At 34.5% G+C, this 19,954-nt stretch overlaps 1 protein-coding gene across 1 annotated transcript; it reads left to right on the forward strand.

The window, feature by feature from the left end:
• The first annotated feature begins 7,324 nt into the window (after positions 1-7,324).
• On the forward strand, positions 7,325-14,898 carry LOC145605369 (NAC domain containing protein 50-like). Its single transcript, XM_081661413.1, has 4 exons — positions 7,325-7,841; positions 8,486-8,763; positions 11,086-11,253; positions 14,124-14,898. The coding sequence occupies exons 1-4, from the start codon at positions 7,595-7,597 to the stop codon at positions 14,670-14,672; spliced, it is 1,242 nt and encodes a 413-aa protein (XP_081517539.1). The 5' UTR covers positions 7,325-7,594; the 3' UTR covers positions 14,673-14,898.
• The last annotated feature ends 5,056 nt before the right edge of the window (positions 14,899-19,954 follow it).

Raw genomic sequence — 19,954 nt, forward strand, 5'->3', positions numbered from 1 at the left:
ATGACCCAATGATCTAGAGGAGGGCCTATTACTATTCCTAAAGCTAGTAGGATTGATTATAGTCTTCTAGAATCATCTAGAAGATTCTTTTTTATCCTAGTAAGATTAGGATTGATAATTATTCTTTACGAGTTTTACTTGGAATAAAATAAGTGTTTTTATCAAAATACGATTTTACCCTTAACACGGATTCTAGGACTGAGAAGTGGATTCCGTGTGGAAAACGTGTTAAATGCCATTGCACCACCTGACGACAAGTTTGTCGCCTGGCGACGCACCTGTCGTCTGGCGACAAGATATGTTTTATTTCTTTTTAAACTCTAACTCTTTTCTATCGGTTTCCGGACTATATTCTTATAAATAGGGTCCTTGGACTTCCGTTTGCAATCATAAACAATCACCCAATTCTCTCTCTTCTTTCTAAGCTAAAGCTTATTCTTTCTCTCTCTCTTTCTAGCTAACCCCTTTTACAAACGCAATTCCGCATTCACAAGTTCTAGAAACACTTAGACACGTTCGAAGTTGCCTTCGCCCCAAACGTGAAAGGTTGATACCTTTCTGAGGGTTTGGTCCCAAATCTAGTATAAACTTTTTATCTCTTTCTTTCAACTATTTATTTTAATTCTTTGATTTATTATTTCATTAAAGTTTACTAACGCGTGTATTTTGTTATTAGAAAGAGGCACGAGGCAAGTATTTAATCTTATTGCTTTTTTCTTGTAGAAAGCATGTTTAGATTTTATTAATTCCTAGTATCATGTTAGGATGTTATTGCTTTCTAGTATCATGTTTAGGGTGCTTCTTATGCTTTCTAATATCATATTGATATCATGTTAGGGCTAAAGCTTTGATCTTTGATATTTAGTGACATGCTAGGGTTTGTTATTAATCTTGTTAGTATCATGCCTAGGATCTTGATTTTATTATTATGCTTTAGCGTTGATATGATTGTGATTATTATGATGTTTGTGTTATTATTATGTTGCTTGATATATTATTGTTATTGGTTGATCACGCCTTTTACGCAGGTTTAAAGAGAATTTGTACTTGAATTCACGCCTAATAAGATAATTAATAATTTGGTTTAGGCTAATATGATTTTAATTCAAGTGATTGCCAATAATATTTTTATTTGTGCATTTATATTCAACCAATATAGATTAACCAGATTTAGGGTTAATCTAATGATTCCATGTCAGTCAGAAAGTGCACATGAATACGAGTAGAATAAAGTAGAGGCCTATTTTATAGGGCAGGTTCTTTCTCTTTTAGATTGGATTCGTACCCTCATCCCCGAACACTAGTCATGGTTCCAGACCTATTGGAGTTGACGATCTCCTGGATCGTTAAGGGGTGTAACCTTCACCCTGTGAACGGTTTACAAGTTCCTAAAACTTGTTGGCGACTCTTTTTCTCTAGCTTTCTTCCCTTTGGACGCCACCATGCTTAAGTCTATGATCACAGTGAGGTTCAAGTTTGAGGTAATGCCTGAAATATTCCCTACAGTTTTTGGCAACTCCACTGGGATGATTTCTATTTGAATTCCTAAAATTTATTTTTGGCAATGATTTAGAATGAGCGGATGAGACTCGAAAAGTTCTAAGTATTTCATGTGCGTAATTTTGATTAACATTATTGTCATATGCACAAAAAAGGTCCTCATTGGAAAGACCATCCGAAATGAGTAAAAAACGTAGGTTTTTTACACGTAGGAAATTTGAGAAATATCTTTCACAACTAGAATCGAAATAATACTGCAAAAACTGGAAAACTCTAAGAACACCGAAAGCTGCTGAGGCATGTAGGAACTAGCGTTGAGAAAATAGAGCTCATTGCCTGTAAAATAGCTCTGTCGCAAGGCGACGACAATGTCGTCTGGCGACAAAGTTATTTTCTGGCGACAGACTCTGTTGTCTCGCGCTGTGTTCTTCCAATACCGAGGCAGATTTCTGCCTTCTTGTTTTGACTTGTTCTAGCACTGTTGGCTCGATTCTACTTCTTGATTGAGTTTTTCTCTCTTTTCTAAAACCCATATGTGTTCTACTGGCCATAACCCTCTGGGAGTTCACGCTCCATCTACTCAATCGAACGCTGTTGGCAACGACGGGTACATCCGAGTTTGTGAACGCACCAAACTGTGGAAGCAAGTTTAACTTGCGGGGTTCCATCCATACGTGCCAACCCTTCTAAAAGTAAGGATTCCGAGCGATGCATCCGGACTCATAACCATGGAACCTCTTTGACTAACCTATATCCTTGAACTTTAGAGAACTAGAGCCATGGTTAGGTTGCAAACTCATTGCATCATATTGTGCTTACTTGACTACTTGTGCGTTCTTTGCTTGTGCATAACCTATGTGTGTTTACACTAACCGCTTGTTTGACTTGTGATTGAGTCTAAATAAACCAATTAATGACTAAAAGGACTTTGGCTAATTAATTAGTTAATTAATTTGAGTATATTAAAGTCTAATAAATTAATCAAAACTGACTTAGTACGACTTTAGGTCTGTCCCTTTAGAGTAAAATACTAGAAACAGTCCCAGATTGATGTTCCAGCAATGGCGCTAAGGTTTAGGATGTGGCGCCAAACGCTGTTGTGCAACGCCTGGCGACAGCTTTATCGTCTGGCGCTGCACTTCAGTGTGCGGCGACAGTCTTGTTGCTTTGGCGACAATCCAGTTTCTTGGTCGAGTCATCACGATGAGTCTAATTAAACAGTTTGTCAATTAGTTTGACCAATTTATTAATGGCAGTAGCAATATTTGGTCCTTAATTGAGTCTAAAAACTTAGTCCCATGGTCATACACAAGAGTCAATGCATGTCACTTGCACTCACTAATAAAGCACACACCTAATATGCATGTCTGACTAGGGTTGAAACTAGGTCGTTGAAACTAACTCTACCATAGGCCAAACAACATTTATAGTCTCTTAACACACCCTTACACAAGTATAATGGTAAGTTGAGGGTCGAACCACTAAGGAATTGAGGGTGATTATCTATTGTCTAAGTCAAGCTATTCCAAAATAGAAGGGTAAGGTGTGTACGCTAAGGACAAGGACAACTAAAGCAAACAGGTTGAAATCATGTATATAAAACACTAGGGCTAGGATCCACATATAAGGATTCAACTAATTGGGAGGTCAAAATGACTAAGTCGGATGATGCGAGGGAAAACCAATCATGCAATCAAAAGCTATTTTCCTAGAGGTCTAACTAGCGTCAACCACGAGAAACTCTAGCTAGGAACGTCACAAGACACCTCAATCGACAAAAGCAAGCCACAAATCCATTGTCCGTATCAATGTGAACTTACAATGCAATCTAGTGCAACAATCAAAGTTAGCTACTCTCGGAGGGATTGATCCGAGATTGCCTACATTGATTCAAAAAAAAATAAAAAACTTAAAAATTATAAAAAAAAACTTGCGAATTCAAAATTTTTTTAAATACACAATTACACATCTCGAAGGGATTCTCTCGGGTCTTGAACCTTTCACCCTTTGTTCTTCACCTATAAGCTTAACCACTTTACAACCCTCAAAAGACCTCTTTGAGGTGTACACATACTTGTGCAAAATTCGGTTAGAGCTACGTTCGGCCTAATTCCTAACGGATACGTAGGCAATCTCACATCGAGGTGCGGCCACATTCATATTCATATCCAGCATGATCAAGTCATATCCAATGCTTATCCATACCCATATAGCGCTAGACTTGGGGGCTTAAACCCACATCACTTACATTACCCAGCCTAACGAGAGTCATCATCTTTGACTCTTCTCACCTCTATTTCTATCACCACAACCTTTACAGCCAACCTTAGTTTCACTTTCACACACTTCACTCACACATACCTAGCCATATCATCCTTCCCTTAGGAACCCCTTATCATGAAATCTTGTTTCAAGAAAACATTCATTAAAACACGGTATACTTGCTTAGCTTCCTGACCTGAGCCCTTGTTTCACGCATCGCATGTGGTGCTTAGCTTCCTAACTTGAGCGATGTTTATCAAAGATCTGTAATAATACAAAGCATATCGTGCTTAACTCCTCGACCTAAGCAACATTCATTATGCAATACACATCGATCACTTCATCTATATACGTGCTAAGCTTCCAGACCTAACACTACTAAAATTCGGCGAAATTGCGACCGTCAGAGACGGTCGCAGATTATAGTAAAAACGGTCGCAATTAGTAATTGCGACCGTCAACGGTCGTAAGGTGGTGGTCGTTATTCACGCGGTCGCAAAAAATCATTATTGCGACCGTTTGGCGGTCGCAGATTTTTTGCGACCGTTTTTATTAATTTCAACAACCGGTTAGACAACGGTCGCAAATTTTACAAATTGCGACCGGTTACAAAGCAGTCGCAAATATGGATTTAGCGACGGTCCTAGGCGGTCGCAAAAAAAATTAAAAAAACAAAAAAAAAGAAAAAAAACGCAGCCACCTCCTGAACTTCGCAACCTACCCCACCACCACTTCCCACCCAAACCCTCTTTACCCACCACCACTGGCCACCCTAAAACACCACCGCCCAGCCTCAACCACCTTTAACCACCACCCATATTCAACCCAAAAATTGTATAAATTTATAAAAAATAATTCAACCCCAAAAAAAAACCCACAAAATTTCGAACAAAATTACACAAATCAAACCGAAAATGTAACAAAAATTAAATCAAAATTCGAACAAAATATAACCCACAAAAACTAATTAAAATTTGAACAAAAATAAAAAAAAATTAAACCCAGCAAAATTGAAACCCACAACGAACAGAAATCACAAAAAAATTACGAACAAAACTCGAAAAACAAATCAACAAAATTTGAAAAAAACTTCGAACCAACATTCAAACAAAAATTCGAACAAAAACTGAAATAAAACAACAAAAATCGAAAATAAAACAAAATTATTTTAAAAAAAATCAGAAAATCAACATACCTTTCCTAATATTTCTTCCTCATGGGGTTTATATGGTCAAATTCGACCATGAAAACTCCAGATCTGGAGTTTTCATGGTCGAATTTGACCATGAAAACCGAAATTCTTGAAAAGGATGGTGACGGCGCGTCGATCTCGTTCATTCGTTGCTTGCTGTGACTGTGGGGCTTGATCTGATGTGATTTAATGAAGAAAGGAGATGAAGAGAAAGAAAGAAAGAGGAGATGAGAAAGAAAGAAAGAGGAGAAGAGAAAGAGGAGATGAAGAGAAAGGAGGGCGTGAGAAGGGAGAAGGAAGGAGAAGATGGAGAAAATGAGGAGAGAGAAAATGATGAGAAAAACGGCTGCTTCAACAAAAATTAGGGTTAGGGTGGGTTGGCAGCACTTTTATACTGCATTTTATTAAAAAAAATCATTATTTTATTACGACCGCTCTTAGCGGTCGCAATTGGTCGCAAATTGCGACCGTTTCTATAACGGTCGTAATGGTTGCAATTTGCGACTGGTTTTGGCGGTCGCAAATGGTCGCAAATTGCGACCGTTTATGTAACGGTCGTAAATGTCGCAATTTGCGACCGTTTTTGACAGTCGTAATAAAATTGTTTAAATTTAGAATTATTTTTAACGTGTATATTATTTTAAAAAAAATTTTAAATACTTTTGCGACCGTTAAATAGCCTAAAAACGGTCGCAAATCTGCGACCGCCTTAAAAACGGTCGCAAATCTGCGACCGCCTTAAAAACGGTCGCAAATATTATATTTTGCGACTGTTTTAATGACGGTCATAAAAAACGGTCGCAATTTGACCGAATTTTAGTAGTGTAAGTTACATTCAAGATCATTTCTTTACACCATATATGATGCTTAGCTCCATGACCTAAGTTAATTCATCTATCATGTCACATGATGTAATTGTCTTTAGCCTCCTGACCTAAGAACATGTATCATGCATACATTATCTTCAAGATAAGCAATTTGATCCATGCATGCGATTCATTTCGTCTTGCTCGACGAGGAAATTCAAAACTTCTTCCCTTTTTCATGTTTTTTCTTTTTGGGGAACTTTAAAAACTTTTTCAAATTTCTTTTTCGAAGGAAGTTCAAAAACAATAATTCAACTTTCACGTCTTTCTTTTTCAGGAGAAAGTCAGTACCCTCCACTCATCTCATTGATTATGAATGGGGTGTAACCTTCACGGGTCAATCGTTGTTGCCTATTGTTTGTCCCTTTATTCGTGGTTGCCTTTTTATGATCCGTGAACAGTTTACAAGTTCCTTAAAAACTTGTTGGCGGCTCCCTACTTTGCTTTGTCCCTTATTGTTGTCCCTAATCGTAATGTCAATTCCCACTTCCTATGAGTGCCAAGTATATTCACACATGCTTTAACGTAGGCGCACTTCGAACAACGCCTACGGTAATGGATAGATAACATAGCTCATTAATGACAATATAGTGTTTGTCATTGACATTTGGTGAATTTTGAAAAACCCGATAGCATTTGGTGAATTTTTAAAGTACCAGTGGCATTTGGTGAAATAGCCGTAAAATAAAAGATGACTTACACTTTGTTTGGGTAGCAAATAAGGATGGAAAGGAAGGGGAGGGAAGTAGGAGTAAGGGAAGTGGAAAGAAAGGGCAAGGGAGGTGACCTCCAATTTCCCTCCAAATCTTTTCAATTTTGGAGGAATTATGCTTATTGAAGAGAGTGGGAAAATCAATCCATCCCCTTCCTTTCTCTCCTTCCCTCAATTCTTTACCCAAACAAGTGATTTTGTTCCCCTCCCTTTTCCTTCCCTTTTTTCTTCTATCCAAACAAAGTATTGTCTTACTAAATCATTCACCAATATAAAGCTAAAAATAATATTCCCTCTGTTTCAATATGATAGTCCCATATGGAATCAATCACATAAAATAAGAAAAGAGAAATATTTGGAATCTAGCATTAAAGTAAAAACAATTCACAAATAGTTTTGGCTTGTTTAATTTTTTTAGGAAAGCATTAGCCATAATGGCATAAATCATGGGAGTAATTTCTTTACTTAGAGTCATTTCATTAATTCACAATCAATTAATTTAAGCAATCAGAATTTATTATGTATAAAATAGGAAAAAAAAACTAAGTTAAAAGTAGAATACATTCAATGTGGGTAGATCTTTTTGAAACGCCCAAAATAGTATATGGGACTAACAAATTGAAACGGAGGGAGTAAAAAAAAAAAAGAAAATTATAAAAAAAAAAAAAAAAAAAAAACCAAATGGCAAAATCACTATAATCCAATCTTTCTTGTTTGAGTATCTATGATAATGTGATAATGATGATGATGAATGCAGTAGCGGCAGAACACAAATAGGGGTAACAACAACAATAACAACAACAATAACAACAACAGAAGCGGGTTTAACTTCAATGGCACGCCTCTCTCGCCTTTTCTTGACCCTTACTCAATCCCACCCACTCTCTTTCTTCCTCTCCACCCTACCTTCACCTTCACCTTCACCTTCACCTTCATCTCATTCTTCTTCCTTTCAATTCCTTCTCTTACCATTCTTGTAATATCTCCAATTTTTCTCCCTTAATTCTTCAACAATCTGCCAAAATTCTGCTCCTTTCTCTCTTTGATACCACACCTTCTTCTATGGGAACCGAACCTCCTCCTCCGCCTCCGCCGCCACCACCGCCGTCGTCTCCGCCGAGGTTGCTTCTCCCTCCTCCGTCGCCGACCCCCGCAACGGCTACATCGCTTGCTCCTGGCTTCAGATTCCATCCTACTGACCAAGAGCTTGTTAGCTACTATCTTAAACGCAAAATTTGTGGCAAACCCATTCGCTTTGACGCCATTTCTGAGACTGATATCTATAAGTCTGAACCGTGGGACCTACCAGGTTCAATTCTTCACTCTAATTTTTTTTTTCAGGTTGATTATTGATGATGATTAAGTATGGGGTTGAGGGTATTTACAAATTTTAATAACTCGACGGAGTTTTGACATGCAATTGTTTTTTTTTCTGGTTGTCTATTTGAATTGGCAAAAATTAGAATAAAGTGAATTAATGGATTTTTTTTTTTTTTGAGGGAAGTGAATTAATGGATTGTTATTTTTTAATTGTTATTTTTTTTAATTGATTTGATTATGGTTTAAATGTTTTTGTTTATAACTTTTTGTTGATTTATAATGTACAAGTTGTGATTTAATGCTAAATTATGAATTGGTCAACTGTATTCGATGTCAATTAGAATGCTTTGTTCTTTGAAATACTGTGTAAAAGCTTAGGATATGGAAATTGAAGTTGGGTTTTTTTTTTTTTTTTTTTTTTTTTTTTGAAATTGTTTAATGAATTGGATTTTGCCTAACAGTTTTAAGATTTGATAATTTACCAGTTTAAAAAAATGAATTGATTTCTTGTGAATGCTTGTTACCCTTAGAAGATTTAGTTGCCCGGAAGTTGTGTTCAGGGTATAATTTGGTTGTAATTTGGTTGTAATTTGGTCTAATTTGGTTTTGTTTACTTTGTGTTGTTAATTACAGCTTTGTCAAAGCTGAAGAGCAGAGACAATGAATGGTACTTTTTTGGTGTACAAGATAGAAAGTATGTGAATGGTTCTAGAGTGAATCGAGCAACAGGTAAAGGGTATTGGAAAGCCACAGGTAATGATCGCCCTATTGTACACAACTTTCGCACAGTTGGTATGAAGAAGACTCTTGTGTTTTACAGTGGACGAGCACCCTGTGGGAAGCGTACGAATTGGGTTATGCATGAGTACAGATTAACGGATGAAGAGCTTGCTAAAAGTGGTATAGTAATGGTAAGATCTGCCAAGAACTACTGTGTGGATGTTCTCTTCTTTTCTTTCATTTTATTTCTTATGTGTTTCGTAAAAGGGATGTCTATTAGTGTCAAATGATATGGTAGGGGCACATCATTTACAACCTTCTTTTAGACTCCACCACTGGTGGGACCCATACTGTGATGGCGCTGTTTTGCAATACATATGTCAGTTTTCAAAAGCTCATGAAGAGGCGTTGTAGCTTACCTATTTTATATACTTCCCCCTATATTGTCTTAACACCTTGCTGAACATGAGTGTCACATGTTGGATCCTCCAATACTTCGATACGACACAACAGCCAATCATATAGTGGCCTTATATGAAATTTTATAAAATCTAGATTGACGGAGGATCCGTCACCGTGTTAGACATGGCACCAAAATCTTTTGGCGACATAACTTCCTCCTTTCTCCTTTAATCTCAAAGTGTTTTGCAAGTTAATTGCAACATAACTGTATTTGGCCAGTTCTGCTATCTTTCTCTCCTCTTCACATGGGTCATTCTTTTTTTTATCTTCCTCTCTCTCTTCTCTCCTAAAATATCGTGTATCCACTCCATGTTGTGATTAAATGTGAACTATGGAAGTGTAATCTAGGTTGCAATTTTAAAACTGATACTGTGTAATGTGAGTGTATCGTGATCGATGAAGATTCTTCTACCAAGGGTGTAATTCATCCCCTGGCAGGTTTGTTAAAAGAGTAGCCTGCCGTTGGAGATCCTATCAAATGTGAAATGTCTATAAGGCTCATGGATTTATAGGCCTTTTGTTTTTTGTGTGGTAGTTTTATCTTCTAAAGCCATGCTTGATCATAACTATTATTTTGTTATTTTGTGTCCCTAAAAATGATTTTAAACTGATTGGAAAGCTTCCATGGCAAGGACTGCTCACTAGTAAGACTGTAAGAGAAACAAAGATCACTGAGTTTGTAAACCTACAAATTTTGGTGTATGTTGCTACGATCTTTGCTAGGCAAACCAACATTGACACTTTTCTTGTAAGCATAAGTATGTTAAGCTTGTAGATTTCAAAAGAAATGTCTTGAAGAGAATTTGCTTGGAATATGACAAAAATTTTGTGATTTGGTAGCTAGGGCTAGTGTGTTCATCATAAATACATACCTGCTTTTCTTTCCAGCGGTTGAACGGTTGGTGGAAATTGAGTTAAGTTGATTCTTCGGACAAATATATGATATAGGAGTCACGGCAATATCTCTGTTCTTTCCATTTCCACCATTTTTGTTATTTTCCAATTACAATATTGCAGAATGCCCCTTTTCCCATTCCAGATTCTATACTGAGGTTTTGGTACCAGTTTCTTGGAAATGTTATATGGTGTAGAACTTCTAGAAATTGTGATTTTGAGTTGTTTATCTAAATTAAAAGTAAAATATTTCGTCGCATCGGAGGGCTCTGATGCCAGGGTTCAAAGGATGATTTTGCTGTCCTTATACCCTTGTTGTGTAAAAAGAGTATTGTTTGTTACTTTGTTTCGAAAGGGTTTGGGATTTGCCAAACTGATCCCAGGGTTTTTTTTTTCCTTTGTTTTTATTTTCATTTAAGGTTTTTTTTTTTCTTGCATAAAGTGACTAGTTAGTTCAGGAAATGTTTTTCTATTTTGTTCCTTCAAATTAGCATTAATTGCAAATTATTTTTTGCAACTGGATTATTATGTCACCTGGTACCAGTGGAGTTTGTGTATGTGTGTGTGTGTGTTTAACTTAAGATTAAGTTCATTGTCAATTTATACTGCCATATATCTTTCATTGCTTGTTTTTTCATCAAATTGTTCACAATTAAAACCTTCTCTCTTATGGACTATTTGAAGTTATATACCCCGTAGTACACTTAAGTTCTTATTAGAATAATTCAAGCTTATTACCTCTGTTTCAAATGATCTGCAACGATTTGACGTACAGTGTGAGTAGAAAATGTCTAATTGTTGCATATAATTCGAGACAAAGGTAGGAATTTAAGCCTCTTGCATGACTGGGTTGGACAAAATTTAGCCCTATTCTAATGTGATCAATGAGGAAATATTTTGTTTTCTTTAATGTGTAAATTGATTTTCTTTTTGAAATGAAAGTTATGGTATTGATTTTCTGTCTTTATAACTTCGTATATGACTTCAAATAACTTCATTGCAGATTTTTTTTATCCTTGTTTTGGAATATCATGATTGTCAATTGGCTTAATTAGCTTTTTTGGGCGTCCATTTTATTGACATATTAAACATGTGGTAAAATTAGTACTCTCTAATCTGTTATATACTATATTAACTAGTTCATTTTGGATGCATAGGATTCATATTTACTATGTAAAATATTGAAGAAAAGTGGTCCAGGATTTAAGCCTGGTGAGCAGTATGGACCCTTTGTAGAGGAGGAATGGGAGAAGGATGAATCTACCCTTGTCCCTGGAGAGGAGGGTGATGATGAGGCAGCCGGTAATGATGATGCACGTGTTGAGGTGAGTTGAACTTTAGTTGGATTCTTCATGGTTTGTTTTTATTGGTTAACAGGTAGTAATATTATTATGTTTAAATTCATTGTTGGCTACTTTAATAATGCTTGGCTGAGCAATGTGATGTTGAGTTGGGTGTTGTACGTTTCACTTTTCAGTTGCCTTTGTGGAAGCATGCTTAGTTGGGTATTTGAGTTTTTGGCTGATCTGTGGCCTATTTGTTTTCCTTGTTAACGTTCTGAGAGTAGTATGTGATGCATGATGCTCTTACTAATGTTAGCATGTTCTATAGTACCTATAGGAAATTCCAGTGTTAGTCTAATGCCAGTCTGTCGCAAGCTCTAAGATTTCCTTTGGTAGGTTATTGGTGAAGATTTGGTTGGCATGATGTGATTCTGATAGATTTCATGTGAAACTTTATTCTTTTCCTGTTGCAGCTATTTCCTTTTTGGTAATTTTTTGATAGTTGCCAGATTATTTATTTGAATTCGTCTTCTCTGTTTCACTCTCCTCAACACTGGGTCCCACTTTTCTTTATTTTCTTTATTTTCTTTCTTTATTTATTTTTTATTATTAAATCTCTCTCCTCATCACATGGGCTCCTTGATATGAGGATCTCACCGAGTTGGAAAAAGAGGGTACGTCTTTTTCTTCCGCACGGAGTTTGTGACTAATTAATGAATATCCCATCTGCGAATTTGTCAACAACATCTGTGACTTAAAAAGGGTGGGTCAAAGGATTTGGAGTTAATATCGGTTGTTACTTGTTCTTTTTAACTTCCTGCACTGTGATTTGGTTGCATATCTTCCGCTGCACCAGCGGGTTGATGGCCTTTGTATTCGTTAGTTTTTCTGGCGTCAAGGAGAACTGTTGTTTTCTCTAAGGAATGTTACTCTTGGCATATATCTGGCCGTATTTGTCAAATAATTGCCACTGAATTACTTAGACCATTAATCAACTTCCACAGCCTACCTTTCATTCTTTTCATTTGGCCAACACAATCTGTTTCGTCAAGAAGAAAGTAAATTAGATTGCTGAAACTATACCATGTTTGGTTGGTAGGTGTAGATTTTAAATGGCTGTAGCTTTTGTATGCACAATGGTCTTAAACGAAATGAATTTAGAGCATCAGTCACTTGTACTATGTAAATCTCATATCATCAAGTATCTACAAGGCTACAAATACTTAAAAATTATTTTACAGTGATCTGGTTGTATAAGGTGACAAGCAAAGGTATTTCCGAGATAATATTGATTGATACATGTTATTTTTAACTACTTTATTTTTTTTTTCTCTATCAGATATGTGCCTAAAACTACAAAATGAATATTGATAAAATGATTAATTCTTTGTCCTTGCTTTTGTGTTATTTGTTCTATCTTTCCAATTATAAAAAAAGATCTGTCACAAACATTAGTTTGGCCCATTTCTTGAAAGGTTATAATAAAAAGAAAAAAGAAAAAAAAAAGACAGCTGTAAAGTGTTGAGTTGTGTATGCAATGACGTATGTGTTGAATTCTTGAAACATGTTTTTAGATGTCTGATAGAATTTATGTGAATCTTGCATTTCCGAATGCATATTCAATTCTCTTGAACTTTTCCATTTTTTTGTTCGAGGATGGTTCTTGTTGGAAGAGGTGATTAGACAGTTTGGTGTTTTTAATTGCCAATACCATTTAGATCATGGTGTTTGTGAATTTCTATAATATCAACAGTACAGGGAATAACTCAAATATTTCTCTCTTTTCGTATATCAGTCATGAATAATAGGGAGCTATAGTTTATAATTTCATATTTGTGAAATGTGAGGCTATTTTGTATCATCCCTGGGGTTCAGAAACTCATACTCTTGAACTACAAGGATATAATTTTCATCCTTGGTTTCAATCCGAGATCTTGGGCACCACCCGTCAAAGATTGCATTAGCATGATAAATATCATTGTCTTTCAAACACTGCCACCCAAAAAGAGAAAACAGAAAGTTAAAAATGGCTCTGTTTAGGTGATGTGTTATGTGAAGTATGCCCATATGTTTAATGTAGACATCTAATGTGCCCCAAGTGTTTCGGTGCCAGAAATAACAGAATTAACTCTGCTAATGCCCCTATTTCTTTTTCTAAAATAATCACATAATAATATTTCCTTTCCTCTTGCATTATTTTGTTTCAAGATCATATAGCTTTCGCACCATTTCTTTCTTTCTTGCATCTGCAAGTCAAATATTATACCCAAGTGCCTTTACGTTGCATCAGTTCTGCTTTTTGCTGAGGTCCATTTTGTCTTTAAAGAGAAGGATGCTCTCCAAACTTTCTTGTTAATACATATATAACCATTGAAGGGGGTGAAAGAGGGGAGATAACAGGCTAACAGCTATTTTGTGATCTTTTACATGCCCATTTTTTCCTTTTAGACAATTGTCGCACAGTTTCAGACTTGCATTGTGTTTGTTACTTCTGATGCCGGCAATCTGCCCTTGTGTCTTCAACATCTGGCTGATAATCTCCAATTTGGTGATGTTTTCTTGTTGATCTCGAAGTTGATGGTTTCTTTGTTTGCGGTAAAGTATAAAGAGGAAATTCAGTCCATGCAACTCAAGCAAATGATGTGAAACCGTCCTATATTCTCCCTGTACTTGATGCAAAAGAATGTTAAACTTAGTTTACAATGAGAAGCATCCATTAGCAAATATTTCTTTGTGAAGTATGATTATTTTATTTAATATTGCTGATGTCTAAAATTCTGAATTCCTTATTTTTCTTAAGTCAAATCTTATAACTAAAGGATGGGTGTAGTAGGTGGGTTTGTGGGGAAGACAGTGCATAAAGTGTTTTTTTTTTTCCCCCTCCCTTAAATTCTGCTCTTCACTTGTTTCAGGATTCCATCCCGTCCATTAACAATTCAGAATCTGCCCCAGTAACCAGCTGCGGGCTTTCGACTGAGGTTCAAGAGATTCCGCCTCTTTGCAAAGTGGAAAGGGCAGAAGAAGGTCCAGTACCTTGTACTGTTGATCCTGAACCATTGTCTCTTGGGCCAAATAAACGTTTAAGGCGTAGTGAGCTTGACACCTGTCATTCTAACGCTTCAGAGATCTCAACCACAATAACACAGGGTCCCTGTTCTTCATCTACTGGGACTACAAATTTCTCTTCTGGGCTTTTGGATTTCCCATTGCTGGAATCGATGGAGCCAAAAGAGCGGCCCTCTCCTCCTCCGGCAAATGTCATAGACATTAACGTCCCTCCAAGCTATTTGAAACTATTCGAAGAGCTGCGCAATGAAATTTATCGGACATCAATAGAGAAAGAGTCTCTAAAGATTGAAGTGATGAGCGCCAGGACCATGATTAACATTCTTCAGACAAAAGTTGATCATCTGACGAAGGAAAATGAGGACCTGAAGAAGTGCAACTCGCGGGATGGCTAGGTTTTGTAGAGGTTTTACCCCCTTTTTTTGGTTGTAGGCACATCTGTTGTAATATCAAATTGTCGCATTGTTCGACAATCATTATGAATAGCGTTGTGCTCTCAACTCTTGTAGTTTAACTGTCAGACATCTAGTTTTTGTATTTCTTTTAGTTACTCCTGCTAAGATTGTCTGCCTTATTATGTTGACATTATTATGGCTATTATATCTCTACCCTTTCTCTTCCCATTCTGCTTCATTGGATATACCCACTTAAAATGTTTAGATCTTAACGTAATTATGTTTTTAACTTGCCATTAAACAACATAATGATTTGTAAATGTTCTTAATTGAATTACAAAACAAATTGACTTTACTTAACAGTTTGGTTGAATAGATTCAAGTATTTATGTTGGTTCAATTAGTTTCGAAACCTCTTTCTCCCTCGATTTCCTCTTCAACCAAAGTCTGCAAAATGCAAACCCTAGGACTCTTGGAGAACGTCGTTAAAGAAATAGGAGTGTTGGTAGGTCAATTGATTTTTAACCTGACCTGAAAACTTTACCCAGCCACCCATTTTTCATGGGTTTTGAACAAATCTTTTTTTTGGGTCGATACTCTATTTAACCCAAATCCGTTTAACTTATAAGTTTGCTTGTCAAACTCGACTCGACCCAACCCAACTTATAAGCCTAGCTCTTTCATTGCAATTAGTCTAATGTACACCCTTCTGCACCTTAGATAGGTGCAACAACGTAAAAAAATCAATACTACGCACTACAAAATGAACATTCAGTTAAAAAATATGAACATTTAATAGAAAAATATGAACATGAAAAAAATGAATATTTAATAATAAAAAATGAACACGTAAAAAAATGAACATTTAATACTTATAATGCATATGTTTTATAATCATATTAGTTTTTATTACTTCAAATTTTTATGTTCATACTTAAATGAATTATATTCATAATAATATTTTATATGTTCATATATAATTTCAAATATTTATAATGTAAATATGTAGTGTTGTTCATGAAATATTAATTAAATCTGTTTATGCATATGTTGTCTTTTTTAAATATTTGTGTTCATATTTTTTTACGTATATGTTCACCTTTTAAATGTTTATATTCACTTTAAGAAAACCATTGCTTACATTCATATTTTGAAATGTTATGTTCACTTTCTGAAATGCATAAGTTCATATTTTTTATGCCTATGTTCACTTTCTAAAAGTTAATGTTCACATTTAAGGGAACCTATGCATATGTTCATATTTTGCATGATTATGTTCACTGATAAAAAAAATGCAGAAAATTAGATAAAATTCAATTCATTAGAATTAAGAAAATCATATACAACCTCCGTTAACATTTAGTTGCAACTTTGGAATATTTTATGTCTCTCAAATACTACCTCAAAGTTGCAACTAAATGTTGACAGAGGTAATATAAGTGTATAACCTAATCCCGAAATTAATCACAAATTCACCACATAAGAAATCAAAAATCACACATTTTTATGCCCATGTTCACTTTCTAAAAAGCTAATGTTCATATTTTTAATGTCTATGTTCACTTTCCGAAAAGCTAATGTTCATATTGTGCTGTTGTTACACCTATTTCTAGGTGCATGAGTGTGCACCTAAGAATATGCGCTTTCATTGGATTGATCATCCATTCACCATTCTACATTCATTTCTCTCTCGTCTGTCTATCTCAGATCCACACCAATCGCTAACCACACCAACCTACTACCCCGCATGATACGAGTATATATTGTTGTGGATCAGAGATAGACAAACGAGAGAGAAATGATATATAATCCCTTTGATTAATGTAGATAACATATTGATATATAATCCCTTTGATTAATGTAGATGATATGTACGAGTATATAATCCCTTTGATTAATGCAGATAATATATTGCTAATCAAAAGCTAAAAATAACTAAATAAAAAAAAATTATTTCTAAACCCGTCAAGTTGACACGAACCAGAAAAGACTGAGTTAGGGTTGAGAATATCTTGATCTGGGATTCGAAATGAGCTATGACTCGAAGTGATCCGACATGATTGACAAGTCTAAGTGTTGGGTTTCTCTATCGCTATCGTTAGGGGGTCGCCATGACAAAAGAATACCATGATAGGAATACGGTAAAGGTAGGGTTAAGGTTTTGTACAGTGGCAAATCTAGCATTTTACGGGTGTTAAGTTACCGTCATCCATTGATAAAAAAGGTTGATTTTATGAAGGATGATTTTTTGATGGAGAATGATTTTGTGAAGGACAAGGATGACTTTTAGGACTAAAGAAACTTGTTGTATCACATTTATTTTTACATTTTCATTCTAAAAATTAGGAAATTTACACTTTGGTGTCCCAACGTTAAAGTAAATTCCACTTTGGTGACCCATGGTTTCAATATTCCCATTTTAGTGTCCTGTCATTAGATAATTGTTCAATATTAGTGCCTAATAGTTAACGGTGTTTAATTCTCCGTAAACAAAAAAAAGAAAAAAAAAACTAAAGTTGTATAATTAATGAATTATATTAGGGTCTCTTAAATTTCCCCCAAAACCCATTTACCTCATCTATCTCTCTCAAAATTTCCCACTAAGGCCCTGTTTGATTCACCTTAATTTTGCTGAACTGAAATTATTTTTACTGAACTGAACTTATTTTTACTAAACTTAACTTAATTTTACTGAACTGAAATTATTTTTACAATTATTTTTACTGAACGGAAATTATTTTTACTGATTTTCTATTATAATTCTTCTTTAAGAAAACTGAATTTTACTGAACTGAACTTTTTTTTACCGAACTGAAATTATTTATACTGAACTGAAATAAATTTTACTGAATTGAACTTATTTTTACTGAACTGAAATTATTTTTACTTAATATTATTTTTTTAAGGTGAAGAGAACAGGGCCTAACTTCTACGCCTCTAGGTTCTACACTGCTACCCATTTCCAAAATTCATCACAAACTAAGTATCTCCTCTAATAAAATAAAATTTGTCTCATTCATTGGTGAAGATAATGCCGCAATCGTAAAACTCAATCCAAGCGACAAGATCTTACAACAGTTGCATCATCGCAATACGCCAAGTTCCTCACTAAACAATAGTATTCTAGGGTTTTTATTTTATTAACATTATTTTTTGGGCATGCATGTAGTCATGAAATTTTTTGGGTTACAAAAAATGATGTTAAAAGTGCAGTACATTGACTTTTTAATTATTTTTAATCAATTTATGCATGCCTAAGGATATATTTTTGTTTAATTAGCTGTAATCTTAGTTTCATGAGGAGAAAGAAGTTCCACTACTATTGACATCTTTTACACGTAGTAGTAGTAGTAGTAGTGTGTATATATATATATATATATATATATATATATATATATATATATATATATATATATCATGGTCTGGTTATGTTTTAATGCTAATATTTAGCTTTAGTGCTTTAGTTTAATTAAAATATATTGATATTTTTCCAAAAAAAAAAAAATAACGGAGAGTTTAACACCGTTAACTATTAGGCATTAATATTGAACAACTATCTAATGACAGGACACTATAGTGGCAATATTAAAACCATGGGTCACCAAAGTGGAAGTCACTTAAATGTTGGGACACTAAAGTGTAAATTTTCCTAAAAATTAATTTACAATTTCAGTGAGATTAATTCATATTACTCATATAACATAGGTTACTATTATGGACTACATAGCTAGGATTAAACAAATAAAAGTAATGACGGATTCAAAGCATATCACTTATGGGTTTGGACTTTCGGAGTTATTAAACATTGTATAAGATAACTTAAATTAGTTAATTGATGTATATAATAAAATACATACATGTACAAAATAAAATTATGATTGTGTTTATACATGTACATAATTTTATTTCGTTATATATATATATATATATATATATATATATATATATATATATATATATATATATATATATATATTATATACGGTAAAAAAAATAAAAGGAAGAAAAAAAAATTATAGAAAATAATAGGCTAGTATAGTATGTAAATTGTCAATTGTCAAAGAAAAAGTATGAAAGTTTTTTTTTAAAAAAATAAAACAATTAGGCCCAAACAATAATATATACAAATAAAATGAACAACAGAAAAACCAAATATAGTACAATCTAATATATATATATAAAGGGGAGTTTTTCCCGAGTTTGTAGAGAGCCACGTAGGATTTAATTTTCTTAGTGCGCCACGTAGGATTATAAAGTTTAGTTGTAGCCAATTAAATAAGAGATTATTAATTTATTTTACAATTAAATAATTCAAATGCCACGTAAGCAAAATTGACAAATGATATATTTAAGTTTAAATTAATTATATATAAAAATATTATCTTTTGATGTTAAGAATTTTATCTAAATATGCAACAAGTTTTAGCAAAAAAATATATTTTAGAAAATTCAAACAAACTGTGCATCGCACGGGCTTCATCTAGTACTGTCTAATAGGCTACTGTAGCATATAATAATGGAAAAGAAAAATGTCTAATAGGCTATTGTAGCATATAAAAGGGGAAAAAAAATATATAAAGGGCTTGGTATGGGATCCGGTCTGCTGCCAATGTAGGAAACAATTTCACTCAATGTAGTTACTGCTGATATAGAGAGCATCATTTGAAACACTCTTGCCTTAATTTATTTTTATCCCTTATTTTTTCTGGATCACGTGACCCATCGTGAACAACGTTGGGTCCACCATTGGTTTTGTAGACCTCTTGTGATTGGCCACAAATTCTCTACTACTTTGAGTTTTTCTTTATTGAGGTTACACTTGGTGGGTAACATCTCTTTTGTTTTGGGGTTTTGCTAGGTGCCTCCATTTAAGTGGATTATATTTAAGTGCGTGGCTCAATCTTATGGCTAAAAACTTTAGTTGACTCATAAGTCGGTCTTCATATTAGCCTAAACAAAATTATCAAAATCTTATTAGGCGTGATTTCAAGTACAAATTCCCTTTAAACCTGCATAAAAGGTGTGATCAAGCAATAACAATAATATATATCAAGCAAAATAATAATATTGATACAACAAATCATCATCTTCATAATAAATCATAATAATATTAGCAAGATCCTAGGAAGGATACTAACAAGATTAATAACAACTCCTAGCATGTCACTAAACAATAAAGATCAAAGTTTTAACCCTAACATGATACTAACATGATATTAGAAAGCATAGGGAGCACCCTAAACATGATACTAGATAGCAATAAAAATATCCTAACACGATAC

The sequence above is a fragment of the Chenopodium album genome, chromosome 22 (assembly GCF_948465745.1).
Source record: "Chenopodium album chromosome 22, dcCheAlbu1.1, whole genome shotgun sequence".
NCBI lineage: Eukaryota > Viridiplantae > Streptophyta > Magnoliopsida > Caryophyllales > Amaranthaceae > Chenopodium > Chenopodium album.